The sequence below is a fragment of the Mobula hypostoma genome, chromosome 16 (assembly GCF_963921235.1).
Source record: "Mobula hypostoma chromosome 16, sMobHyp1.1, whole genome shotgun sequence".
Classification (NCBI taxonomy): domain Eukaryota; kingdom Metazoa; phylum Chordata; class Chondrichthyes; order Myliobatiformes; family Myliobatidae; genus Mobula; species Mobula hypostoma.
In genome coordinates, this window is record NC_086112.1 from 45256014 (window position 1) to 45276170 (window position 20157).

At 40.8% G+C, this 20157-nt stretch overlaps 1 protein-coding gene across 16 annotated transcripts in view; it reads left to right on the forward strand.

Moving 5' to 3' along the window:
• Positions 1-20157, forward strand: part of aopep (aminopeptidase O (putative)) — a 295893-nt gene that overhangs the window by 63252 nt on the left and 212484 nt on the right. For all 16 annotated transcript variants that reach the window (XR_010020603.1, XR_010020602.1, XM_063068847.1 and 13 more), the window contains one exon: positions 18366-18555. Coding sequence is in view for 14 of the 16 variants with exons in the window: in XM_063068847.1 (XP_062924917.1) it covers positions 18366-18555 (190 nt within the window). In the remaining 2 variants the exon portion in view is untranslated. The remainder of the gene's footprint in view (positions 1-18365; positions 18556-20157) is intronic.

Below are 20157 nucleotides of genomic sequence, written 5' to 3' on the forward strand. Positions count from 1 at the left end.
TGAATTGGATTTTGGAATTCATGGTTTTGTAGCTAAGTTTGCGGATGATACAAAAACAGGTGGAGAGGCAGGTAGTGTTGAGGAAGCAGGGAGTCCGCTGAAGGACTTGGGCAGATTAGAAAAATGGGCAAAGAAGTGGAAGATGGAATACAGTGTAGAGATGTGTATGGTTATACAATTGGAGGTGCAAAGGGACCTGGAAGTCTGAGTGTAGTATTCCCTAAAGGTTAATTTGCAGATTGAGTCGGTAGTAAGGAAGGCAAATAAACTGTTAGCATTAATTTTGGAGAAGATTAGAATATAAAAGCAAGGATGTAATACAGAGTCTTTATGAGGCAATGATCAGATTGCATTTGAATTATTGTGAGCAGTTATGGGCACCTCATGAAAGAAAGGATGTGCTGGGATTGGAGAGGATCCAGTGGAAGTTCACACAAATGATCCTGGAAATAAAAGGGTTGATGTATGAGGAACATTTGATGGCTTTGGGCCTATATTCACTGGAGTTTAGAAGAATGAAGGGGAATCTCATTGAAACCTATCAAATATTGAAAGGCCTAGATAGAGTGGAGGTGGAGAGGATGTTTCCAGTAGTGGGGGAGTCTAGGACCAGAGAGCATAACCTCAAAATTAAAGGACATCCCTTTAACAGAAATGAGGAGGAATTTCTTTAGTTAGGTGATTCTGTAGAATTCATTACCAGAGATAGCTGTGGAGGCCAAATCTTTGGGTATATTTAAAGTGGAGTTCATAGATTCTTGATTAGTAAGGGCATCAAAGGTTACATGGAGAAAGCGGGAGAATGGGTTTAAGGAGGGATAATAAGTCAGCCATGATTGAATTGTGGAGCGGACTTGCTAGGCCAAATGGTTTAATTTGCTCTTATATCTTATGGCTTTATTTTCTATCTTAGTCAGATTTTCCAGCACTATCCCCATGAGATGCAGAAATTGTATTCTCAATACAATTGTATTGTATTCTGTCACATTGTATTCTGAATAAAGTAATGTCCAAAATTCCACAGTCTTGTGGAGTACAGTATTATCAAGGTATATGACCCTCTGAATGAAGAACTTACTCTTCATCTTGACTCTAAATAGCCTAACCTTACTCTGAAGCTGTCCCTCTGGTTTTTGTTTCCTCAAGCGATAGAAACCTCTAGCCCACCGAGCAAGCCCTTTAATGATTTTGGGTTGAATAGTGAAGGAGCAACAATTCAAAATTTAAAAAAAATTCACTTTGTTTACGGAAACCTGCATCGTTAATTTTCTTTGCAGATGGACTGCACACTTTCAGAATTAATGTTCAATCATAACACATTAAAATAAAATATATTCCTGACAGAAAAGGCATTGTTTTCATTAGCCCTTACAGAAAGGAGAGTGGGAAAGAAGGGTGTTCATGACATGAGAATGATAAATGTGCAGATTCCATTAACAGTGTCTGCAATAGGGCAGCCCTGCAGCGTATCACTGACAGCATCTTCTATTCTTCTGCATTTAATTCTTCATATGCAGGAATAAAGAGGTTGTATTCCCTAATGATGATGGGTAATGACTGCCTCACAGTTCTGAATGCAGCAAGTTTTGGGCCATAATCTTCTCATTTCAGTGTTTGAAATCTTGTGAAACATTAAGGAAGGAACAGGATATAAAAGCAATTATTAGGAAAATAAATTTGTAGCCGAAATTGGATACAAGGAAAGTATCTTTCTCCACTATAACATTTTCCACGATAGGACGCATGTCAACTTTATGCTGCCTGCCATTTATCCTGGTTGCATTGTTTAGTCTATAAGATGTCTTTGAACACTTGTTTAGCATCAGTGAATCAGACTCCTAATTCTCTATTTCCAAAATTGCATCAGTAGTGTCATTAACTGATCAATGTACTGAACCCACATCATTTACCTATTAAGAATAAGAATTGGGTGTCTGCTAATCATAAGTTCACTTTGCAATATACAGTTAATAAGTTCCAGGCCTCACGTTGACATCTCACTTAATTTACAGGTAACCTCAAGAATGTCCTGTCCCAGTCCTGTGCCGGATAGCAGTAGAATTGAAGTTTTCTAGTCATCACTGAGAAGTATATCCTCAAATCTTAAACTTCCAACAGAATTTGAGCTTTATTTGGGCAGACATCCCCAATTAACATGGTCAACCCAACCACAGCTCCTGCTCTTGGTCAGCTGGTCAGTAAGGGAATTGCCAGTTGTTGGTGGGATGTGGTTCAAAATTGGGAGACAGAAGCTGAGAAGCAAAATCCACAAGACTAGTGGCTAAAGTTACGAAGAAAGTTGCTGCTGGAGCTGCAGCAAGTCACTCACGGTCACAGGAGGCCACATATAGAAGCCAGAAAGCATAGTGTGCAATTTGGAGGAACCCTGCATGTGATAGTGGCTGTGTCCTTTTTAGTGGTTTGGGGAATGCTGTCAGCAGCCTGTCCGAGTAACTAGTACATTTTGTGCCTGGTACATACTGCAGCCACCTTCTACCAATGGTGGAAGGAATACTAATCAAACAATATGCTTTTACTATCTTCTTTCAGTTAGTCCTGATGAAGGGTCTCGGCCTGAAACATCGACTGTACCTCTTCTTATAGATGCTGCCTGGCCTGCTGCGTTCACCAGCAACTTTGATGTGTGTGGCTTACAAACAATGTGCTTCATTTGTTGACGAATTGCAAATGCAATTGAATATGATGCAATCAATTGTGAACTTTTGATCTTACAGTGGAAGAAGGTCATTCACGAAATAGCTGAAGAAAGTTGAGTCTCGATGTCGAGTCTGAGATGACTGACCTCCAAGTGACCTTTCCTTTGTGCATCAACTATTTGAATATTTCTATTTTGATGGACATTCACTTCAGTTTTACCGAAGTATCTTGATGCCTCTTTGTGCCAAATGCTGCCTTATTGTTGAGGGCAGTCATTCTCACCTCTGGAATTCAGGTGTTTGAACTGGAGCTGAATGATTTCTGCTTCTAATCTAGGCATGGATGAGTGGGTTGCTGGTGAGTAACGGCTGCTTGATGGGACTGTTAATGATGGCTTTCATCACCTTGCCTACGACTTCAGAGGAAACTAATTGGACGGAAATTAGTCAGATTGGATTCGTCTGGATTTTTGTGAACAGAACATACCAGGGTAACTTTCCACATTGTAAATCTACTGGAACAGCTTGACTAGAGGTGCTGCTTGTTCTATAGGGCAGTTAGTCCACATTAGGACTTTGCAGTATATAGTGCACTCAGCCATTTCTTGATTTTACAAAGTGTGAATCAAGTTGGCTGAAGACTGGCTACTGTGATGGTGGGGGGGGGAGGGGAGGTGGTCTCATAGGAAAACTGAGGTGGAAGATCTGTTCAGTGTGTCTGACTGATCGAGTCTGTGAGTGCTTCAGCACAGGCATGTGGGGATGGGGATGTTCTCGGAGCATATCCTTGTAAGCTGTTTAATTATTTCCCATCATTCACTACCAGGTGTAGTAGGATTGTGATGGAAGAACTACTTAACTTTTGTAACGTTAATTTTTTTCAAATATGTTTGCAAGAGAAGTTGAACTCTGATGTTGTGGTATTGAGGAAAGTTGGACATTTGGAACCTGAGTAAATATAGCATGGAACTGTATACTTAATTAAATTGAAATATTAAAATATGAGGGAACCATGAAGAAAAAAATGTAAGTTAGAATGGATGAATTTAATTCAAGATGGGTATAGAAAACGCAAGGAGAGTGGTAAAAGTTGAATTAAAGACAGGGAAGGAAGAAAGCAAATAGTTGAAATAAATCTGAAAAAATTAAAGAATTTTATCTCTACTTTTCATTGCCTATGAAGAAATTATTTAATAATATTTTTAAAAGGATATTAATACTATTAATGCCACTGACTTTGTGTGGTGTTTAAACTGTACTTGCTGTTGTAATTGATAATTGGTTTATTATTGTCACATATGCAAAGATCCAGCGAAAAACTTTGCTTTGCATGCCATCCACACATTCAAAATGTAAGTACATTGAGCTAGTAAGGCTCCTTTTCATTGACTACAGCTCTGCCTTTAATACCATCATTCCAAATAAACTGATTCCTAAGCTCTGGGACCTGGGCTTTAGCACTCAGATCTGTAGCTGGATCTTCAACTTCCTTACAGACAGGACCCAGGCTGTAAAAATAGGGGACAAGCTCTCCTCTACAATCACTCTGAGCACCGGTGCCCCACAAGGCTGTGTACTCAGCCCCCTGCTGTACTCACTGTACACCCATGATTGTGCAGCCAAGTTTCCATCAAACTCAATATATAAGTTTGCTGATGACACAACAATTGTAGGCCATATCTCGGGTAATGATGAGTTTGAGTACAGAGAGGAAATTAAGAACCTGGTGGCATGGTGCTATCCCTCAATGTCAGCAAGACGAAGGAATTGGTTGTTGACTTCAGAAGGAGTAGCGGAACGCATGACCCAATTTACATTGGTGGTGCGCAAGTGGAACAAGTCAAAAGCTTTAGGTTCCTCGGGGTCAATATCACAAATGACCTGACTTGGTCCAACCAAGCAGAGTTCAATGCTAAGAAGGCCCACCAGCACTTTTACTTCCAGAGAAAACTAAAGAAATTTGGCCTGTCCCCTAAAACCCTCACTAATTTTTATAGATGAACCATAGAAAGCATTCTTCTAGGATGCATCACAACCTGGTGTGGAAGTTGTCCTGTCCAAGACCGGAAGGAGCTGCAGAAGATCGTGAACACGGCGCAGCACATCACACAAACCAATCTTCCGTCCTTGGACTCACTTTACACCGCATGCTGTTGGAGCAGTGCTGCCAGGATAATCAAGGACACGACCCACCCAGCCAACACACTTTTCATCCCTCTTCCCTCCGGGAGAAGGCACAGGAGCTTGAAGACTCATACGGCCAGATTTGGGAACAGCTTCTTTCCAACTGTGATAAGACTGCTGAACGGATCCTGACCCGGATCTGGGCTGTACCCTCCAAATATCCGGACCTGCCTCTTGGTTTTTTTGCACTACCTTACGTTTCATTTTTCTATTTTCTAGTAATGATTTATAATTTAAATTTTTAATATTTACTAACTATTTGTAATCCAGGGAGCGGGAAGTGCAGAATCAAATATCGCTGTGATGATTGTACATTCTAGTATCAATTGTTTGGTGACAATAAAGTATAAAGTAGTAAATGCAGCATTTACACTATTCAATGTTTTTCAGTGGTGAGAAAAAAAATAGTCTTATCATTACTGAAATCAAGGAATACTCTGGAATGATTGCAGCGTCATTCAGCCTTGTTCTAGCTGGTCATGTGTGATAAAAAAGCCAATAATTTTACTTGAGTAAGTAGTTTTTTAACAATTCTGCTAGTGGGAGCACATTTGCTTATTTTTGGCCGTATTAACCAAACATGGATATGAGCATAGTTTCAGAGGGTTCAAAAAAACAATTCTAATTCCAAAATATTCAGTGGGTTCTGTTCTAGTTATGTGTTCAGAATTCCATCATTGTTGGATCTGATAACATTATTGACTATGTGAGTACTTTGAAAATGAGCCGGCAATGAAAGCTGAAATGGAAATTAACATTTAAAATTGCTAATGCACTTGGATTACCAGGTATTAAAAATAAAGTCAAGTCAAGTCACTTTTTATTGTCATTTCGACCATAACTGCTGGTGCAGTACACAGTAAAAACGAGACAATGTTTTTCAGGACCATGATGCTACATGAAACAATACAAAAACTACATTGAACTACATAGAACAACACAAAAACTGCACTAAACTACAGACCCACCCAGGACTGCATAAAGTGCACAAAACAGTGCAGGCATTACAATAAATAATAAACAAGACGGTAGGAACAGTAGAGGGCAGTAAGTTGGTGTCAGTCCAGGCTCTGGGTATTGAGGAGTTTGATGGCTTGGGGAAGAAACTGTTACATAGTCTGGTCGTGAGAGCCCGAATGCTTCGGTGCCTTTTGCCAGATGGCAGGAGGGAGAAGATTTTGTATGAGAGCTGCGTGGGGTCCTTCATAATGCTGTTTGCTTTATGGATGGTACAGGGAGGTAGTACTGCAGTTGTACAAGGCCTTGGTGAGACCACACCTGGAGTATTGTGTGCAGTTTTGGTCCCCTAATCTGAGGAAAGACATCCTTGCCATAGAGGGAGTACAAAGAAGGTTCACCAGATTGATTCCTGGGATGGCAGGACTTTCATATGATGAAAGACTGGATCAACTAGGCTTATACTCGTTGGAATTTAGAAGATTGAGGGGGGATCTTATTGAAACATATAAAATCCTAAAGGGATTGGACAGGCTAGATGCAGGAAGATTGTTCCCGATGTTGGGGAAGTCCAGAACGAGGAGTCACAGTTTGAGGATAAAGGGGAAGCCTTTTAGGACCGAGATTAGGAAAAACTTCTTCACACAGAGAGTGGTGAATCTGTGGAATTCTCTGCCACAGGAAACAGTTGAGGCCAGTTCATTGGCTATATTTAAGAGGGAGTTAGATATGGCCCTTGTGGCTAAAGGGATCAGTGGGTATGGGGGGATGGCTGGTACAGGGTTCTGAATTGGATGATCAGCCATGATAATACTGAATGGCGGTGCAGGCTCGAAGGGCCGAATGGCCTACTCCACCTATTTTCTATGTTTCTATGATGCAGCGTGTGGTGTAAATGTCTGTAATGGCCAGAAGAGAGACCCCAGTGATCTTCTCAGCTGACCTCACTTTCCGCTGCAGGGTCTTGCGATCTGAGATGGTGCAATTTCTGAACCAGGCTGTGATGCAGCTGCTCAGGATGCTCTCAGTACAACCTCTGTAGAATGTGGTGAGGATGGGGGCGGGGGTGGGTGGGAGATGGACTTTTCTCAGCCTTCGCAGAAAATAGAGACGCTGCTGGGCTTTCTTTGCTAGGGAGCTGGTGTCGAGGGACCTGGTGAGATTCTCTGCCAGGTGAACACCAAGAAATTTGGTGCTCTTAACGATCTCTGTGGAGGAGTTGTTGATGTTCAGCGGAGAGTGGTTGCTCCGTGTCCTCCTGAAGTCACAACCATCTCTTTTGTTCACATTCAGAGACAGGTTGTTGGCTCTGCACCAGTCTGTTAGCGGCTGCACCTCCTCTCTGTATGCTGACTCATCGTTCTTGCTGATGAGACACACCACGGTCGTGTCATCGGCGAACTTGATGATGTGGTTGGAGCTGTGTGTTGCAGCACAGTCGTGGGTCAGCAGAATGAACAGCAGTGGACTGAGCACACAGCCCTGAGGGGCCCCCGTGCTCAGTGTGATGGTGTTGGAGATGCTGCTTCCAATCCGGACTGACTGAGGTCTCCCAGTCAGGAAGTCTGGGATCCAGTTGCAGAGGGAGGTATTCAGGCCCAGTAGGTTCAGCTTTCCAGTCAGTTTCTGAGGAATGATTGTGTTGAATGCTGAACTGAAGTCTATGAACAGCATTCGAACGTATGTGTCTTTTTTTGTCCAGGTGGAGGGTGATGGCAATGGCATCATTACAAATACAAGTAGAAGATTTGCAGATTCTACTTTCACATGCAGACCCTCAAATTCAGTCGTTGTATTTTGTGCTCAGAGAAACAATTCTTAGGTCTTATTTGAGGCTGGCCAGATTGATGTTAAGTAAAATGTTGATATTAAACATTGTTTTAAGTCAGAAAATATATATTGAAAATTGAAGATATATTTGTATGAATTAAATGAAATAGTTACATGATTTTTTGCTTTAGTCCGATGAAACAGTGTTTCAGAATTAGGATTAGGTTTATTATCGTTGTCTTACATGATGTAAAATATGTTTTTCAGCAGCAATAGAGAGCAAAGACACAAAATTACCATAAATTACAACATAAATAAAAAGTACCAATGCGTTACTCTCATGGACCGTAGGGAATCTAAAGAAACTGATCCATCAGGGCAAGGAAGAAGCTGCTCCTCAATTGCTAAATGTGGGGCTTCAGGTTCCTGTACTTCCTCCTTGATGGTAGTAACAAGAAGGTGACATATCCCAGATGTTGAGGGTTCTTATTGATGGATGCTGCCTTCTTGAGGCACCGTCTCTTGAAGCTATCATCAATGGTGGGTCCTGTTGTGCCCATGGCAGAGCTGGCTGAGTGTATAACCCTCGGTAGCCTTTTGCAATCCTGTGCACTAGAGGCTTCATGCCAGGCTGTGACACAACCAGTCAAAAACCTCTCCATTATACACCTGTGGAGATTTGAAAGAGACTTTGGGGTTTGAGAATACTTGGTATACCAAATGAAGTACAGCCGATAGCATGCCCTCTTTGTGAATGCGTCAGTATGTTGGGCCCAGGACAGATCCTTGGAGATGTTGACACTCGGGAACTTAAAGCTGCTCACCCTTTTCATCACTGACCCCTCAGTGAGGACTGGTGCCTGTTCTCCAGACTTCCCTTCCTGAAGTCCGCAATCAATTTCTTGGTCTTGCTGACACTGAGTGTAAACTTCACTTGCAACATCACTCAACCATACGATATGTCTCACTTCTGTATGCCTCCTCATTGCTATCTGTGATTGTTCCTACAATAGTAGTGTCATCTACAAACTTATAAATGCCTTTGTCATCAAGTCATCAATGTAGGGAAAGTAGTCCCTGTATTGATTTTTTAGCAAGGAGCTGCGATCTCTGATCCATATTAATTGTGGTCTCCTGAGGGAGTCAAGGATCCAGTTGCAGAGAGAGGTACAGTGATCCAGGTTTAGAAGCCCAGCGATTAATACAGAGGGGATGATGGCATTGAACGCTGAGTGTAATTGATAAACGGGAGGTTGACGTATGTTTTGGTGTTGCCTAGGTGTGCCAAAACAGAGTGTAGTGTCAGTGAGATTGTGCAAAGCTATTGGCAAAACTGAATCAAGTCAAGTTGAGGATTAAGAGGTTTTGACTAAAATTACAGTAAAAGTCCACTCCCAAATTGGGGTAATTTTGTAAAAGGAATGAAGTGTGAGTGGAGGATAATTGTGTATAAACTACGGACATAAAAATCAATTTCAATCTCTTAGAACACTGTGGTCAACAGATTTAATTGGCAGGCAAATTGTGCAATAATCACCACTCTGTTCATGAATACTGCTGCTACTCTATGTAGCCAGAAAGCAGTCATGACCTATAAATATTAACATAGGTTTATGCCAAAAGCTAGTTGTTTATTCAGTTACTTGAATGCTGGGAGAAGAACAAAGTATAAAATAATTTCCTTCTAGGAACTGGGTGTTGGACTTTATCACTTCGATGTTATGTTTCAATTGACTTTGATATTAACATTTAGAGTTCACTTTTATTTTGTACCTAATTATTGCGATTAACGGTTATGAAAATACCAAAACACGATGGGTAGTAATATTTGAGGGGTTTTATGTAAATGCATTTGAAATTTACCAAAAACTTTGTATTTTGCCTTCATCTGCCTTGCCAACTGTTCACACAGCAAAAACCATAAACAAAAGTTCACTTCATCCTGATCGACACTCGGCTAAGTATCAAGTCCATATCCATTCATCATTTAGGCTGCCTATTACCCCTGCAGCATCTGCCTCCATTTTGTCCACGTGCTTTATGACCAACACAGAATTCTGCTTGCTGCACTGGCCTTGGCATAAATCCATGTTTCCTGTACTACCAAATGTCCGAGTCAAAATCTCTGCCTGTCTCTTACCTTGATTGGTTACCTTAATAAATATTTTTACAGCTGAGTACCAAGCATATTGTTTCAGACTTAGTATTGTCTGATTGCTTATATCTCATGTTGGTATTGGGAGACAGTGAAAAGTGATAGGTTTTTGGACAATTTTCTGTGATTGCATTTGCAGTAGAGGGCAACTTTTTCACTGTCCATTTGTGATGGAGATGGCTGATGAGGACATTGTCCCTTTCATGCAGCCTTGGTGGTTACAAGTGAAAAAGAGCATTATCAAATTGATGAATGAATTTCATTAAATCTCCTGATTAGATAAGGAGTGGCAATCATCAACAGTGGAACATGTTGCTTTCTAAAGGCAGATAAAATATTTCCTTTAAAATGTAACTATATTAAGCAGCATGACTTCAAAGCCACTGCCCATTTTGATACTTTGCAGCTGCTACAGACCAAAGTAAAACAAATGAAGCACTCCTCCCTCACAGATACTAAATGAGTATATTACTTGAATTTTAAAGCTGGTTCAATGGATTGGATTGGAATATTTTATGTTCTGACAGTGCTTCCAACAAAATCAAAGTCTTCTTTAAGCTCTGCAGCTTTTCAGCTTCAGGAAATCTAATCACGAATGAGCAGATTAAATTGCAGTTTATGCCAAAACATAGTGTGAATGAATCGTTTGGCTGAAGTTTTAGTGAGGCAGGGTAGGTTATCATGGGGGTGTGGGATGGTGGGCAGATTGGAAATAGACTACCATATAGCTGATAGGGATATGTCATTTAAAACTCATTTTATTGTCATAGGAATTGGAAAATCATTACGGCACAGGAGGCAGCCACTCGGCCCGTTGAATCTCTGCCAGGCTGCCATGTTGAGCAGCCCAGTCAGTTCAAACCTACTCTGTTCTGGTAGCATTGCAAGTTTATTCAAGCAATTATCCAACTTTCTGTTGAAATCATTAATTATGTATTCTTCTATTTCCCTTTTCAACTGTGAATTCCAGGTTATTGCAACCTTCTCATATCTCCCATACTCATCCTCAATTTCCCTACTTCCCCACTGGTCGAACCCACCTTCCTTCCCCCCACCCCACGAATATATTTCTTCCCTAAAGCTTTAAACCATTGTCCCTTTGGGCACTTTTAGCTAATGGGCACATTCATAATTCTGCACTTGATTAAATTTCATCCTCCTTTGCTCCAAAGAGAACCACAGCTTCCCTAACCTAATCTTGGACTTAAAATTCCTCAGACCTTATCTCTGAAACTAATCTGGTAAATATCTTCTTTACCATAACAAGAACATGCTTCCTATACTTTGGTGACCAGAACTGGATGAAATGTGACTTAATCAGCACTTACAAAGTTTCTCTGTGGCTTCTCTTCTGTTGTACTGGTTTTTTATTAATGAAACCCAAGTCAATATACACTCACAACTCGCTGGAGGAGCTCAGCAGGTCGGGCAGCATCAGTGGAAACGATGAGTCGACGTTTCGGGCCGGAACCCTTCGTCAGGACTGGTGAAGGGTCGAAACGTCGACTCATCGTTTCCACTGATGCTGCCCGACCTGCTGAGTTTCTCCAGTGTGTTGTGAGTGTTGTTTTGATCCTAGTATCTGCAGATTATTTTCTGTTTTCAATATACACTCAGCAGCCACTTTATTAGATACACCTGTATACCATCTTGTTAATGTAAATATCTAATCAGCCAATTGTGTATAAAAGCATGCAAATATAGTCAAGAGGTTCAGTTGTTGTTCAGACCAAACATCAGAATGGGGAAGGAATGTGAACTAAATGACTTTAATGGTGGAATGATTGTTGGTGCCAGACAGGGTGGTTTGAGCATTCCAGAAACTGCTGATCTCCTTGAATTTTCGCACACAACAGTCTCTACAGTTTACAGAGAATGATGCAAAAGACCAAAAAGAAACATCCAGTGAACAGCAGTTCTATGTGCAAAAATGCCTCATTAATGAGAGAGGTCAGAATAAAATGGCCAGAATGGTTCAAGCTGACAGGAAGGTGACAGTAACTCAAATAAGCACAGTTATAACAGTGGTATGCAGAAGACCATCACTGAAGGCACAATATGTTGAACTTTGAAGTGGATGGGCTACAGCAGAATACCACACCAGGTTCCACTCCTGTACCTAATAAACTGGCCACTGAGTGTACACTTCGCTAATGACTCTTAATAAGTCCTGCTACCTTCAAAAATATGGGCACATAAGCCCACCAAATGACTCTGTTCTGTGTTGCCTCTCCTCATACACTGATACAAAAATGAATAATCTTCTACTTCTCTGTATTAAATCCCAACTACCCCTTTTCTGTCATCTTCCAAGTAGTTCGGTGACACGCGTGCAAGATTAGCATCGTTGGAAAATCTTGAAGTTTCCCTCTGTGTTCCAATATCCATGTTTCATGTTATTTCTCACTTTCCTTTGACAGAGAAGGAACATATTTATCCAATTGTCTATGTTAACTCTTAAGAGCAATCACATGAATCCTCCATTCTCTCATTTCTCATTTCTCTACAAGCTGTTTTTCCTTATGTACTCATTAATGACCCCTGATTCTTTCACTAGCTGCTGCACGAGAGGTAACTTGCACCAAACAGCCATCCTGCCTTCAGTATGTGAGAAGAACTTGGGGAATGCCTAATCCTACCTGGTAAACTCGATAATTACGAGGACAGTGCTTGCACTCTTTCCTGAGCAAGAATGTCACATGTACCACTTTCCAGCACTGTGGTACCTCTCAATCTAGGAACATCGGAGCTATGGTCAGACTTTATTTGATCTGAGAAGAATAGCCAGCTTTTTCAAAACATCATGCCTGTCCTCATCTTTCCTTTTCTATCATTTCAATTTCTACCAATATTTTCAGCAATCTATCCTGTGGTAAACATTTAGATAAAGAATATTCTACTCTTAACCTGTCATTTTTTAAAAATATCTATTAAGCCCCACTTGGCATCTTATCACTTACTTTCCATTTGCTTGCCAGTGAATGTTAACGGAAGTGAGAAGAGTGACATAATTGTAGTACCAGTAAGTAGTATCTTACACATGCCAACACAAAATAGACTTCACAGTGATGCAGCTAGCAGAAGTCTGGTGACCTCGGTTCAATCTGTCTTAACTACATGGGTTTCCTATGGGTTCTCTAATTTCCTCCCACAGCAGTTTGAGAGCTTAATTAATCACTGTATTGCCCTAGTATGTAGATAAATGATGGAATATAGGGGGCGGGGCGGATTGATGGGGTGCAGTTTGAATAAAATGGATTCGTGTAGGATTAGATTAAAATGGGTGCTTGGTGGTCAGCATGAACTTGGTGGGCTGGAGGTTCTGTTTCTGTGCTTTGTCCCGCTATAACAAATATGTACACATGGGCCAGCCAGAAATGGTGCAAGCTTAAAAGAAGCTTTGCATATTACTGTAAAATTTGAATTTATGAATGAATGCACACTATATATTTGGGGTAGGCAAAAATGTTAAACATTTCCTGAAGTTTGGCATGATGCTCTGTTATTTTTAGCTTTCAACTCTGTTTATGCAAACGTGTACACAATGTGTTGTATGTCTGGATTCCTGTTTATACAATAGATTCCTGAGGTTATTCTCTCCAGCCTTGGATATGTCATATGAGCTGTGTGCCATAAATTAAGTATTTCATTTCACTGTGAAACTTTGGTATTAGTTTTTACTCAAGTGTAGCATGTACTTCAGTTGATCAGAACAGCAAGCAAAATTTTCAACAGAATTGTGCATTTTGTTTGCATTAATGTTTTGTTATGCATCTGCGTAATCACGTGAGTGAACTTATAATTATGAGGTAGCCTACACGAAACTGTATTTTCCACGTATGTCACTGCATCACAAACCAATTGGTGATAAAATCACGTGTTTAAAATATTCCAGGTGAAGCAATACATCATCTGCAGACCTGTTGGGGGTCATCTGTAGTATCCGATGCTCCCGATGTGGCCTCCTCTACATTAGTAAGACGTGACATAGATTGGGGGACTGCTTTGATGAGCACCTCCACTCTATCTGCCAAAAGAGAAATTTCCCCGTGGCCAACCATTTGAATTCCTTTCCCCAGTCTCATTTTGACATGTTGATCCTGGACCTCTTCTTCTGCCGTGATGAGGCCACTCTCAGGGTGGAGGAGCAACATCTCATATTCCGTCTAGGTAGCCTCCAACCTGAATGTATGAACATCAATTTTGCCAGAACATTTTTTAAATCTCTTTTTTTTTCTTTTTCTTTTCCCCTCCCCCTTCCCTCTTCTTCTATTCCACACCCCCCCCCCAGCCTCTTACCTCTTTTCCTCACCCTCTTGTCAACTCATCCTGTGCCCCTTTTTCTTCCTGTTCTCCCATGGTCCACTCTCCTTTCCTATCAGATTCCTTCTTCTCCAGCCTTTTACCTTGCCCACCCACCTGACTTCCACTGTCACATTGTCCTCCTTACCCTCCCCCCACCTTCTTATTCTGCCATCACCTCACTTCTTTTCCAGTTAAAGTATATATGCAAACTAAATCTGTGATTGTTGTGAATCTGAAATGAAAGCAGAAAGTGCTGAAGTATTTGGTGGGTAAGGTAGTTTCCGTGGAGAAGGTAATGATAAGTTCTCTGATGATTTTTCATCAAGCTAAGTGAAGTAAATAAGCAAATATGAGGAAATCTGTTGTTTTCAGACAGTCCCCTGATTCCCCAGATCACAAGATGCCTAGGCATGATTTTTTTAAACATGGGTACTATGGTATATCAGCCACTGCCTCCTCCATGGCCTCTCTCAGGATGGAAGAGCAAATAGAACTCATTTTCTATCTTGGTAGTCTTCAACTTGACACCATGAACATTGATTTCTCTAACTTCTAGTACTTTCCTTCTCCCCCTTCTCTCTTTTACCATTCCCTATTCTAGTTCCTCTCTTAGCCCTTCTCTTGACCTCACCTGCCATCATGTTTCTCTGCTGCACCTCGTTCTTCCCTTACTCCGGTGGATCTTGTCCTGTACGACGAGGGGTGATTGATAAGTTCGTGGCTTAAGGTAGAAGGAGATGAGTTATTCACTTTAAACTTTCTGCATTTTCACTCAAAGAGTTGAACTGCACGTGCACGTAACGAGAGCGTCTTGGAGCTCCAGGTGGTCCACAGCAGGGGTGATTGTTAAGTTCGTGGCCTACGGCAGAACGAGATGAGTTATACAACTCTCGTTACATGCATGTGCAGTTCAACTTTTTGAGTGAAAATGCAGAAAGTTTGAAGTTTCTCCTCATCTCCTTCTACTTTAGGCCACAAACTTATCAATCACCCCTGCTGTGGACCACTTCTGGAGGTCCAAGACGCTGACTTCTACAAAGAAGGGATCCGTATGCTCCGCAACCACTGGACTAAGTGTGTAAGTGTAGGAAAAATAAATGTGCTAGGTTTTCTAAAATTGACTCCTTTTACCTTGGGCCACGAACTTATCAATCACCTCTCGTATCAGATACCTTTTTTCTTCAAAGCCTTACCTTTTTCACCTATTACTTTACAGCTTGTACTCCTAACCACCCCCCCCCCCCCACCACCTTGTTCAGGCTACTTTCCTCTTCCTTTCCAGTCCTGATGAAGGGTCTTAGCCCTTCATCTCAGAGATGCTGCCTGACTTCCTGAGTTCCTCTAGCATTTTTTGTGTTATGTCCATAACCCGACATGTCTCTGTGTTGGAAATGAGCAAAATCAGTATGTGTGAGAGGATCTCACAGAAACAAACATGGTGGGAGAGAGAGCAGGTGAGGAAAGAGTGGCTGCCATTTGGCCTCACTGACTAAGTCTGCTCAACGTTCCCAGCTCTGCTTGGCTTGATCTAATCCTCGATTGCTGATGACAGAGAGAAAGGCTCGCGGAGATGCCCCATTTGCTTCTGGCAGAAGATCCCTGTGGCTCTGCAACAGCCATCAAATCCATTCCCATCTGTCCTACCAGATTCCCAAATGCTCATTCGTGTGCATGAGGTGTCGTACACATGGGAGGATCTATCTGCAGGAGGTGCTAGTGATTAAGAAGGCAGTTAGTATACTTGCCTTCGTCTCTTGCCATAAATGTACAAGCCTGAGATGATAGCTGACATATAGAGTGAGATATGATCAATTAGTCTTTTGCCAAGAGTTTGGAAGAATGAGAGGACATCTTTTTAAAAGTCTAGAAAATTACAGAGTTAGACGGATTAAATACAGGAGGGTTATTCCTACTGACCAGTACTAAATGCCAAAGACCTTGGGTCACCGCCTAAGGATAAGGGTAAGCCATTTAAGACCAAGATGAGAGTGAAGGTGGGAGAAAGAAATAGGTGAAAAGAAAGTGAATTTCTCTGACAGAGTAAAGTCACGTGGCAGATGGGATTATTTAAGCTTCTTTGATGGTATGTGAGGCCTCCACGGTCACAGTCGACCATGGATATTGCGTGCTAGCTGTCTACAGTCAATCAATACTCAAGCCTGTACACTTCTTGTTGCTCAGGGAAGTGCCATAAGGGAGCAGTTGATGGGAAAGGAAGGAGGGTCAAGGCGGTTGCAAAGAGAACAGTCCCCTATTAAATTCTGAAAGAGAAGGGATGGAATCTTATTGGAGATGGTGGAATTTGTGAAAGGTGATTTATTGAATGCAGAGGCTGATGGGATGGAAGGTAAGGACTAGGAGCTTTCTGTTCCTGTTCTGTTCATGAGGAGAAAAAGTAAGAATAGAGTTGTGGGAAATTTTTATTTGATCATGAGATGTAGATACTGTAGACAATGCCAGCATTTGCTGTCTATCCGTAGCTGCTTATGAATTTCAACCATGTTATTGGAACAGGAGCTGTATGCAACTCATACTGGATAAGAATGGCATAATTTCCTTTCCTGAAAGACATTAGTGAACCAGGTTCTATTTGGAACAATGCAGTAGTGTCCTGTGACCAATACCATACCAGCTTTTTACTGCAGATACTTATCTGAATTTCATTGCACCAACAGAAAAGATCATTGCAGGCTCAATATACTCAACTAGTAACTTAATCACCATGCTGCACTTCCCCTACTCATGGGGAAAAAGGTGGCGGGGGGTGTTTCAGAACATCATCCTTGGCACTGTATATATCCTGATGCCAACCTACTATTGTGTCCCAGTACAGTACTGGATTATTGAACTAGTAGTATGAGCATTCTGAAGGTTGTCGTGAATTACAGGCTGTACGTGGGACAATCCCCAATGCTCTTATGAAATCTCTGATCCAGTCAGAGGAGTTCCACTGTATTCTCTTTTATAATGTACTATTACTAGCAATTTACTCAGTGACCACTTTATTAGGAAGCTCCTGATAAACCTGATAGAGTGGCCACAAAGTGTATCTTCATAGTCTTCTGCTGCTGTAGCCCATCCACTAAAAGGTTTCACATGTTGTGCATTCAGAGATATTCTTCTGCACACCACTGTTGTAACGCATGGTCAGTTAAGTTAATGTTGCCTTCCTGTCAGATTGAACCAGCCTAGTCATTCTCCTCTGACCTCTCTCTTTAATGAGGTGTTTTTGCCCACACAACTGCAGCTCACTGGATGTCCTTTTTTTTTGCACTTTTCTCTGTAAACTCTAGAGACTGTTGTGTGTGAAATTCCCAGGAGATCAGCAAATTCTGAGATATTCAAACCACCCCATCTGGCACAATCATTCCACCGTCAAGGTCACTTAGATCACATTTGTTCCCCATTCTGATGTTTGGACTGTACAAGAACTGAACCTCTTGACCATGTCTGAATGCTTTTATGCATTGAGTTGCTGCCATGTGATTGGCTGATTAAACACTTGCATTAATGAGCAGCTGTACCTAAGAAATGTCCACTGAGTGTAGATGAATCTGTTTTCAGCAATGCTAACAGATGTGTATTTATATCCATTACTAAATTTGTTAAAACAAATTTAAGTTATATTTTTTAAATTAATTTTTGCTGACCCCTTATGCCAGTTAATATCTGAGGATGTTTAGCAACATTTAGTTCAAATGATGGCTGAGGTTCTATCAGTTTAGAAGTGGGTAAAATTCAGTGGAAAGGGGCAACCTTTTTCATAGCAAGAAAAGTATTAAAATATTAACTTAATTCAATTTGTTATTAATTGAGATGTAATTATATTTGATGCAATAAGTTATTTCTTAAGTAAGCTATTGTGAAATTATGTAAGTATTACATGGAGTCGTATGTGCACATAAACACTCAGTGGCCACTTTATCAGGTACCTCCTATACCTAATAAAATGGCCACTGAGTGTGTGTTCATGGTCTTCTGCTGCTGTAGCCCATCCACTTCAAGGTTTGTCATGTTGTGCATTCCGAGATGCTCTCCTACACACTACTGTTGTAATTCATGATTATTTTAAGTTACTGTTGCCTTCGTGTCAACTTGAACCAGACTGGCTATTATCTTCTGACATCTCTCATTAACAAGACGTTTTCAGCCATAGAACCACTGCTTACTGAATATCTTTTTAGTTTTCACACCATTCTCTGTAAACTTTAAACTGTCTTTGCTGATTAGATAATTGCATTAACAAACAGGTTAGGGCATACCTAATAAAATGGCTACTAGCTGTACAAATAATGAAGAAACATCCAAGATTTTAATAATGTACCTTTTTTTTTAAGTCCACACATCATCTTCCTATCGCAGTCTGTTCTGTCTGGAGGAATCCATCTCTGTGGAATTCGACTGTGCCATGAAATAGCTCATGCCTGGTTTGGATTAGCCATTGGTGCTCGTGATTGGACTGAAGAGTGGATAAGTGAAGGCTTTGCTACTTATTTGGAGGACATATTTTGGGCAAAAGCACAGAAGGTACAATTTTATTCTCCCTTGTGCTATGTCACATTAGTACCCAGTGTCTGAAATTGGGCTTGTTGCTGTTGTAGTTCTCGTGGTGCAAAGTTTCTTTAAAATTAATAACTTTTCTCTTGAAATAAAGTAGCAAAGAGTTTCATAAAAAAGATATAGAATGCAAGACTATCTTCTGATCTATAATCTATCACTGTTTGGTAGATATGCCAACATAAACATGAATCCCAACACTGGATTGTTAGTCAATGCTGTTATTTATTTATTTTTACCTGTGTGGCAGAAATTGTGTTGGGAAACCAGGACAAAAAATGAGAATAGTTCTACCTTTGAGACTGAGAGAAGCCTTCAAAGTTTTTGTTTTCTTTTGCCAGCATTTTTTGTATGTAGTTACGTAGAGATGTTTTCTTCTAAGGGCTTGCATTTTCTGAGCCTTTTTCTAACGTGGAATTGTTTATGTCCTGTCAGTTTAGAGATTATTAAACACTTTGGCAAGGATAACATAGTGCAACTAATGTAATCCCCATCCAAGTATTGTGTGCATTGAAAGTGTAAATTTCAGCAACCCATTGCGTGAAAAGTTGCAGCAGTGCGAAAGTATCCAAGTTATTACTATCAGCTGATTAATGAAAGACCTCCCATGTTGTTTTGTGAAATTCAAGTCATAAAAAAATCAAAATTTTATTGCAAACTGTTTATTTTCACAAGTCTTTTTTTTACTATTTGAATTTTATGCTCCCAGCTGTGACATGCTTTGGAATACCCTAAGGATATCAGAATCATAATCAAGTTTTAATATCACTGGCATATGTCGTGAAATTTAACAGCAACAGTACAAAACAATACATGATAAATATAGAAAAAAAGCAAATTAATTATAGTAAGTATATATATGAATAATAAATAGTTAAATTAAAATAGTGCAAAAACAGAAATAATAAAAGTGAGGTAGTGTTCATGGGTTCAATGTCCATTTAGGAATCAGGTGGCAGCGAGGAAGAAACTGTTCCTGAATCACTGAGTGTGTGCCTTTAGGCTTCTGTATCTGCTTCCTGACAGCCGCAGTGAGAAGAGAGCATGTGCTGGTTGATGGAAGTCCTTAATGATAGACATCGCCCTTCTGAGGCACCGTTCCTGCAGAGGCTAGTACCAAAGATGGAGTTGAATAATTTTACAACTTTCTGTAGCTTCTTTCGATCCTGTGCAATAGCCCCCTCCCCATACCAGAGAATGATGCAGCCTGTTAGAATGCTGTCCACGGTGTTTTAGATGACAAGCAAAATCTCCTCAAATTCCTAATGAAATATAGTGCTGTCTTGCTTCTTTATGGCTGCATCAATATGTTGGGACCAGTTTAAATCCTCAGAGATCTTGAGACCCAGGAACTTGAAATTGCTCACTCTCTCCACTTCTGTTCCCTCTATGAGGATTGGTTTGTGTTCCCTTGTCCTACCCTTTCTGTAGTCCGCAATCAGGTCTTTTGTCTTACCGATGTTGAGTGCAAGCTTGTTGCTGCGACACCACTCCACTAGTTGGTATATCTTGCTTCTGTACACCCTCTTATCTCCATCTGAGATTCTGCCAACAATGGTTGTATCATCAGCA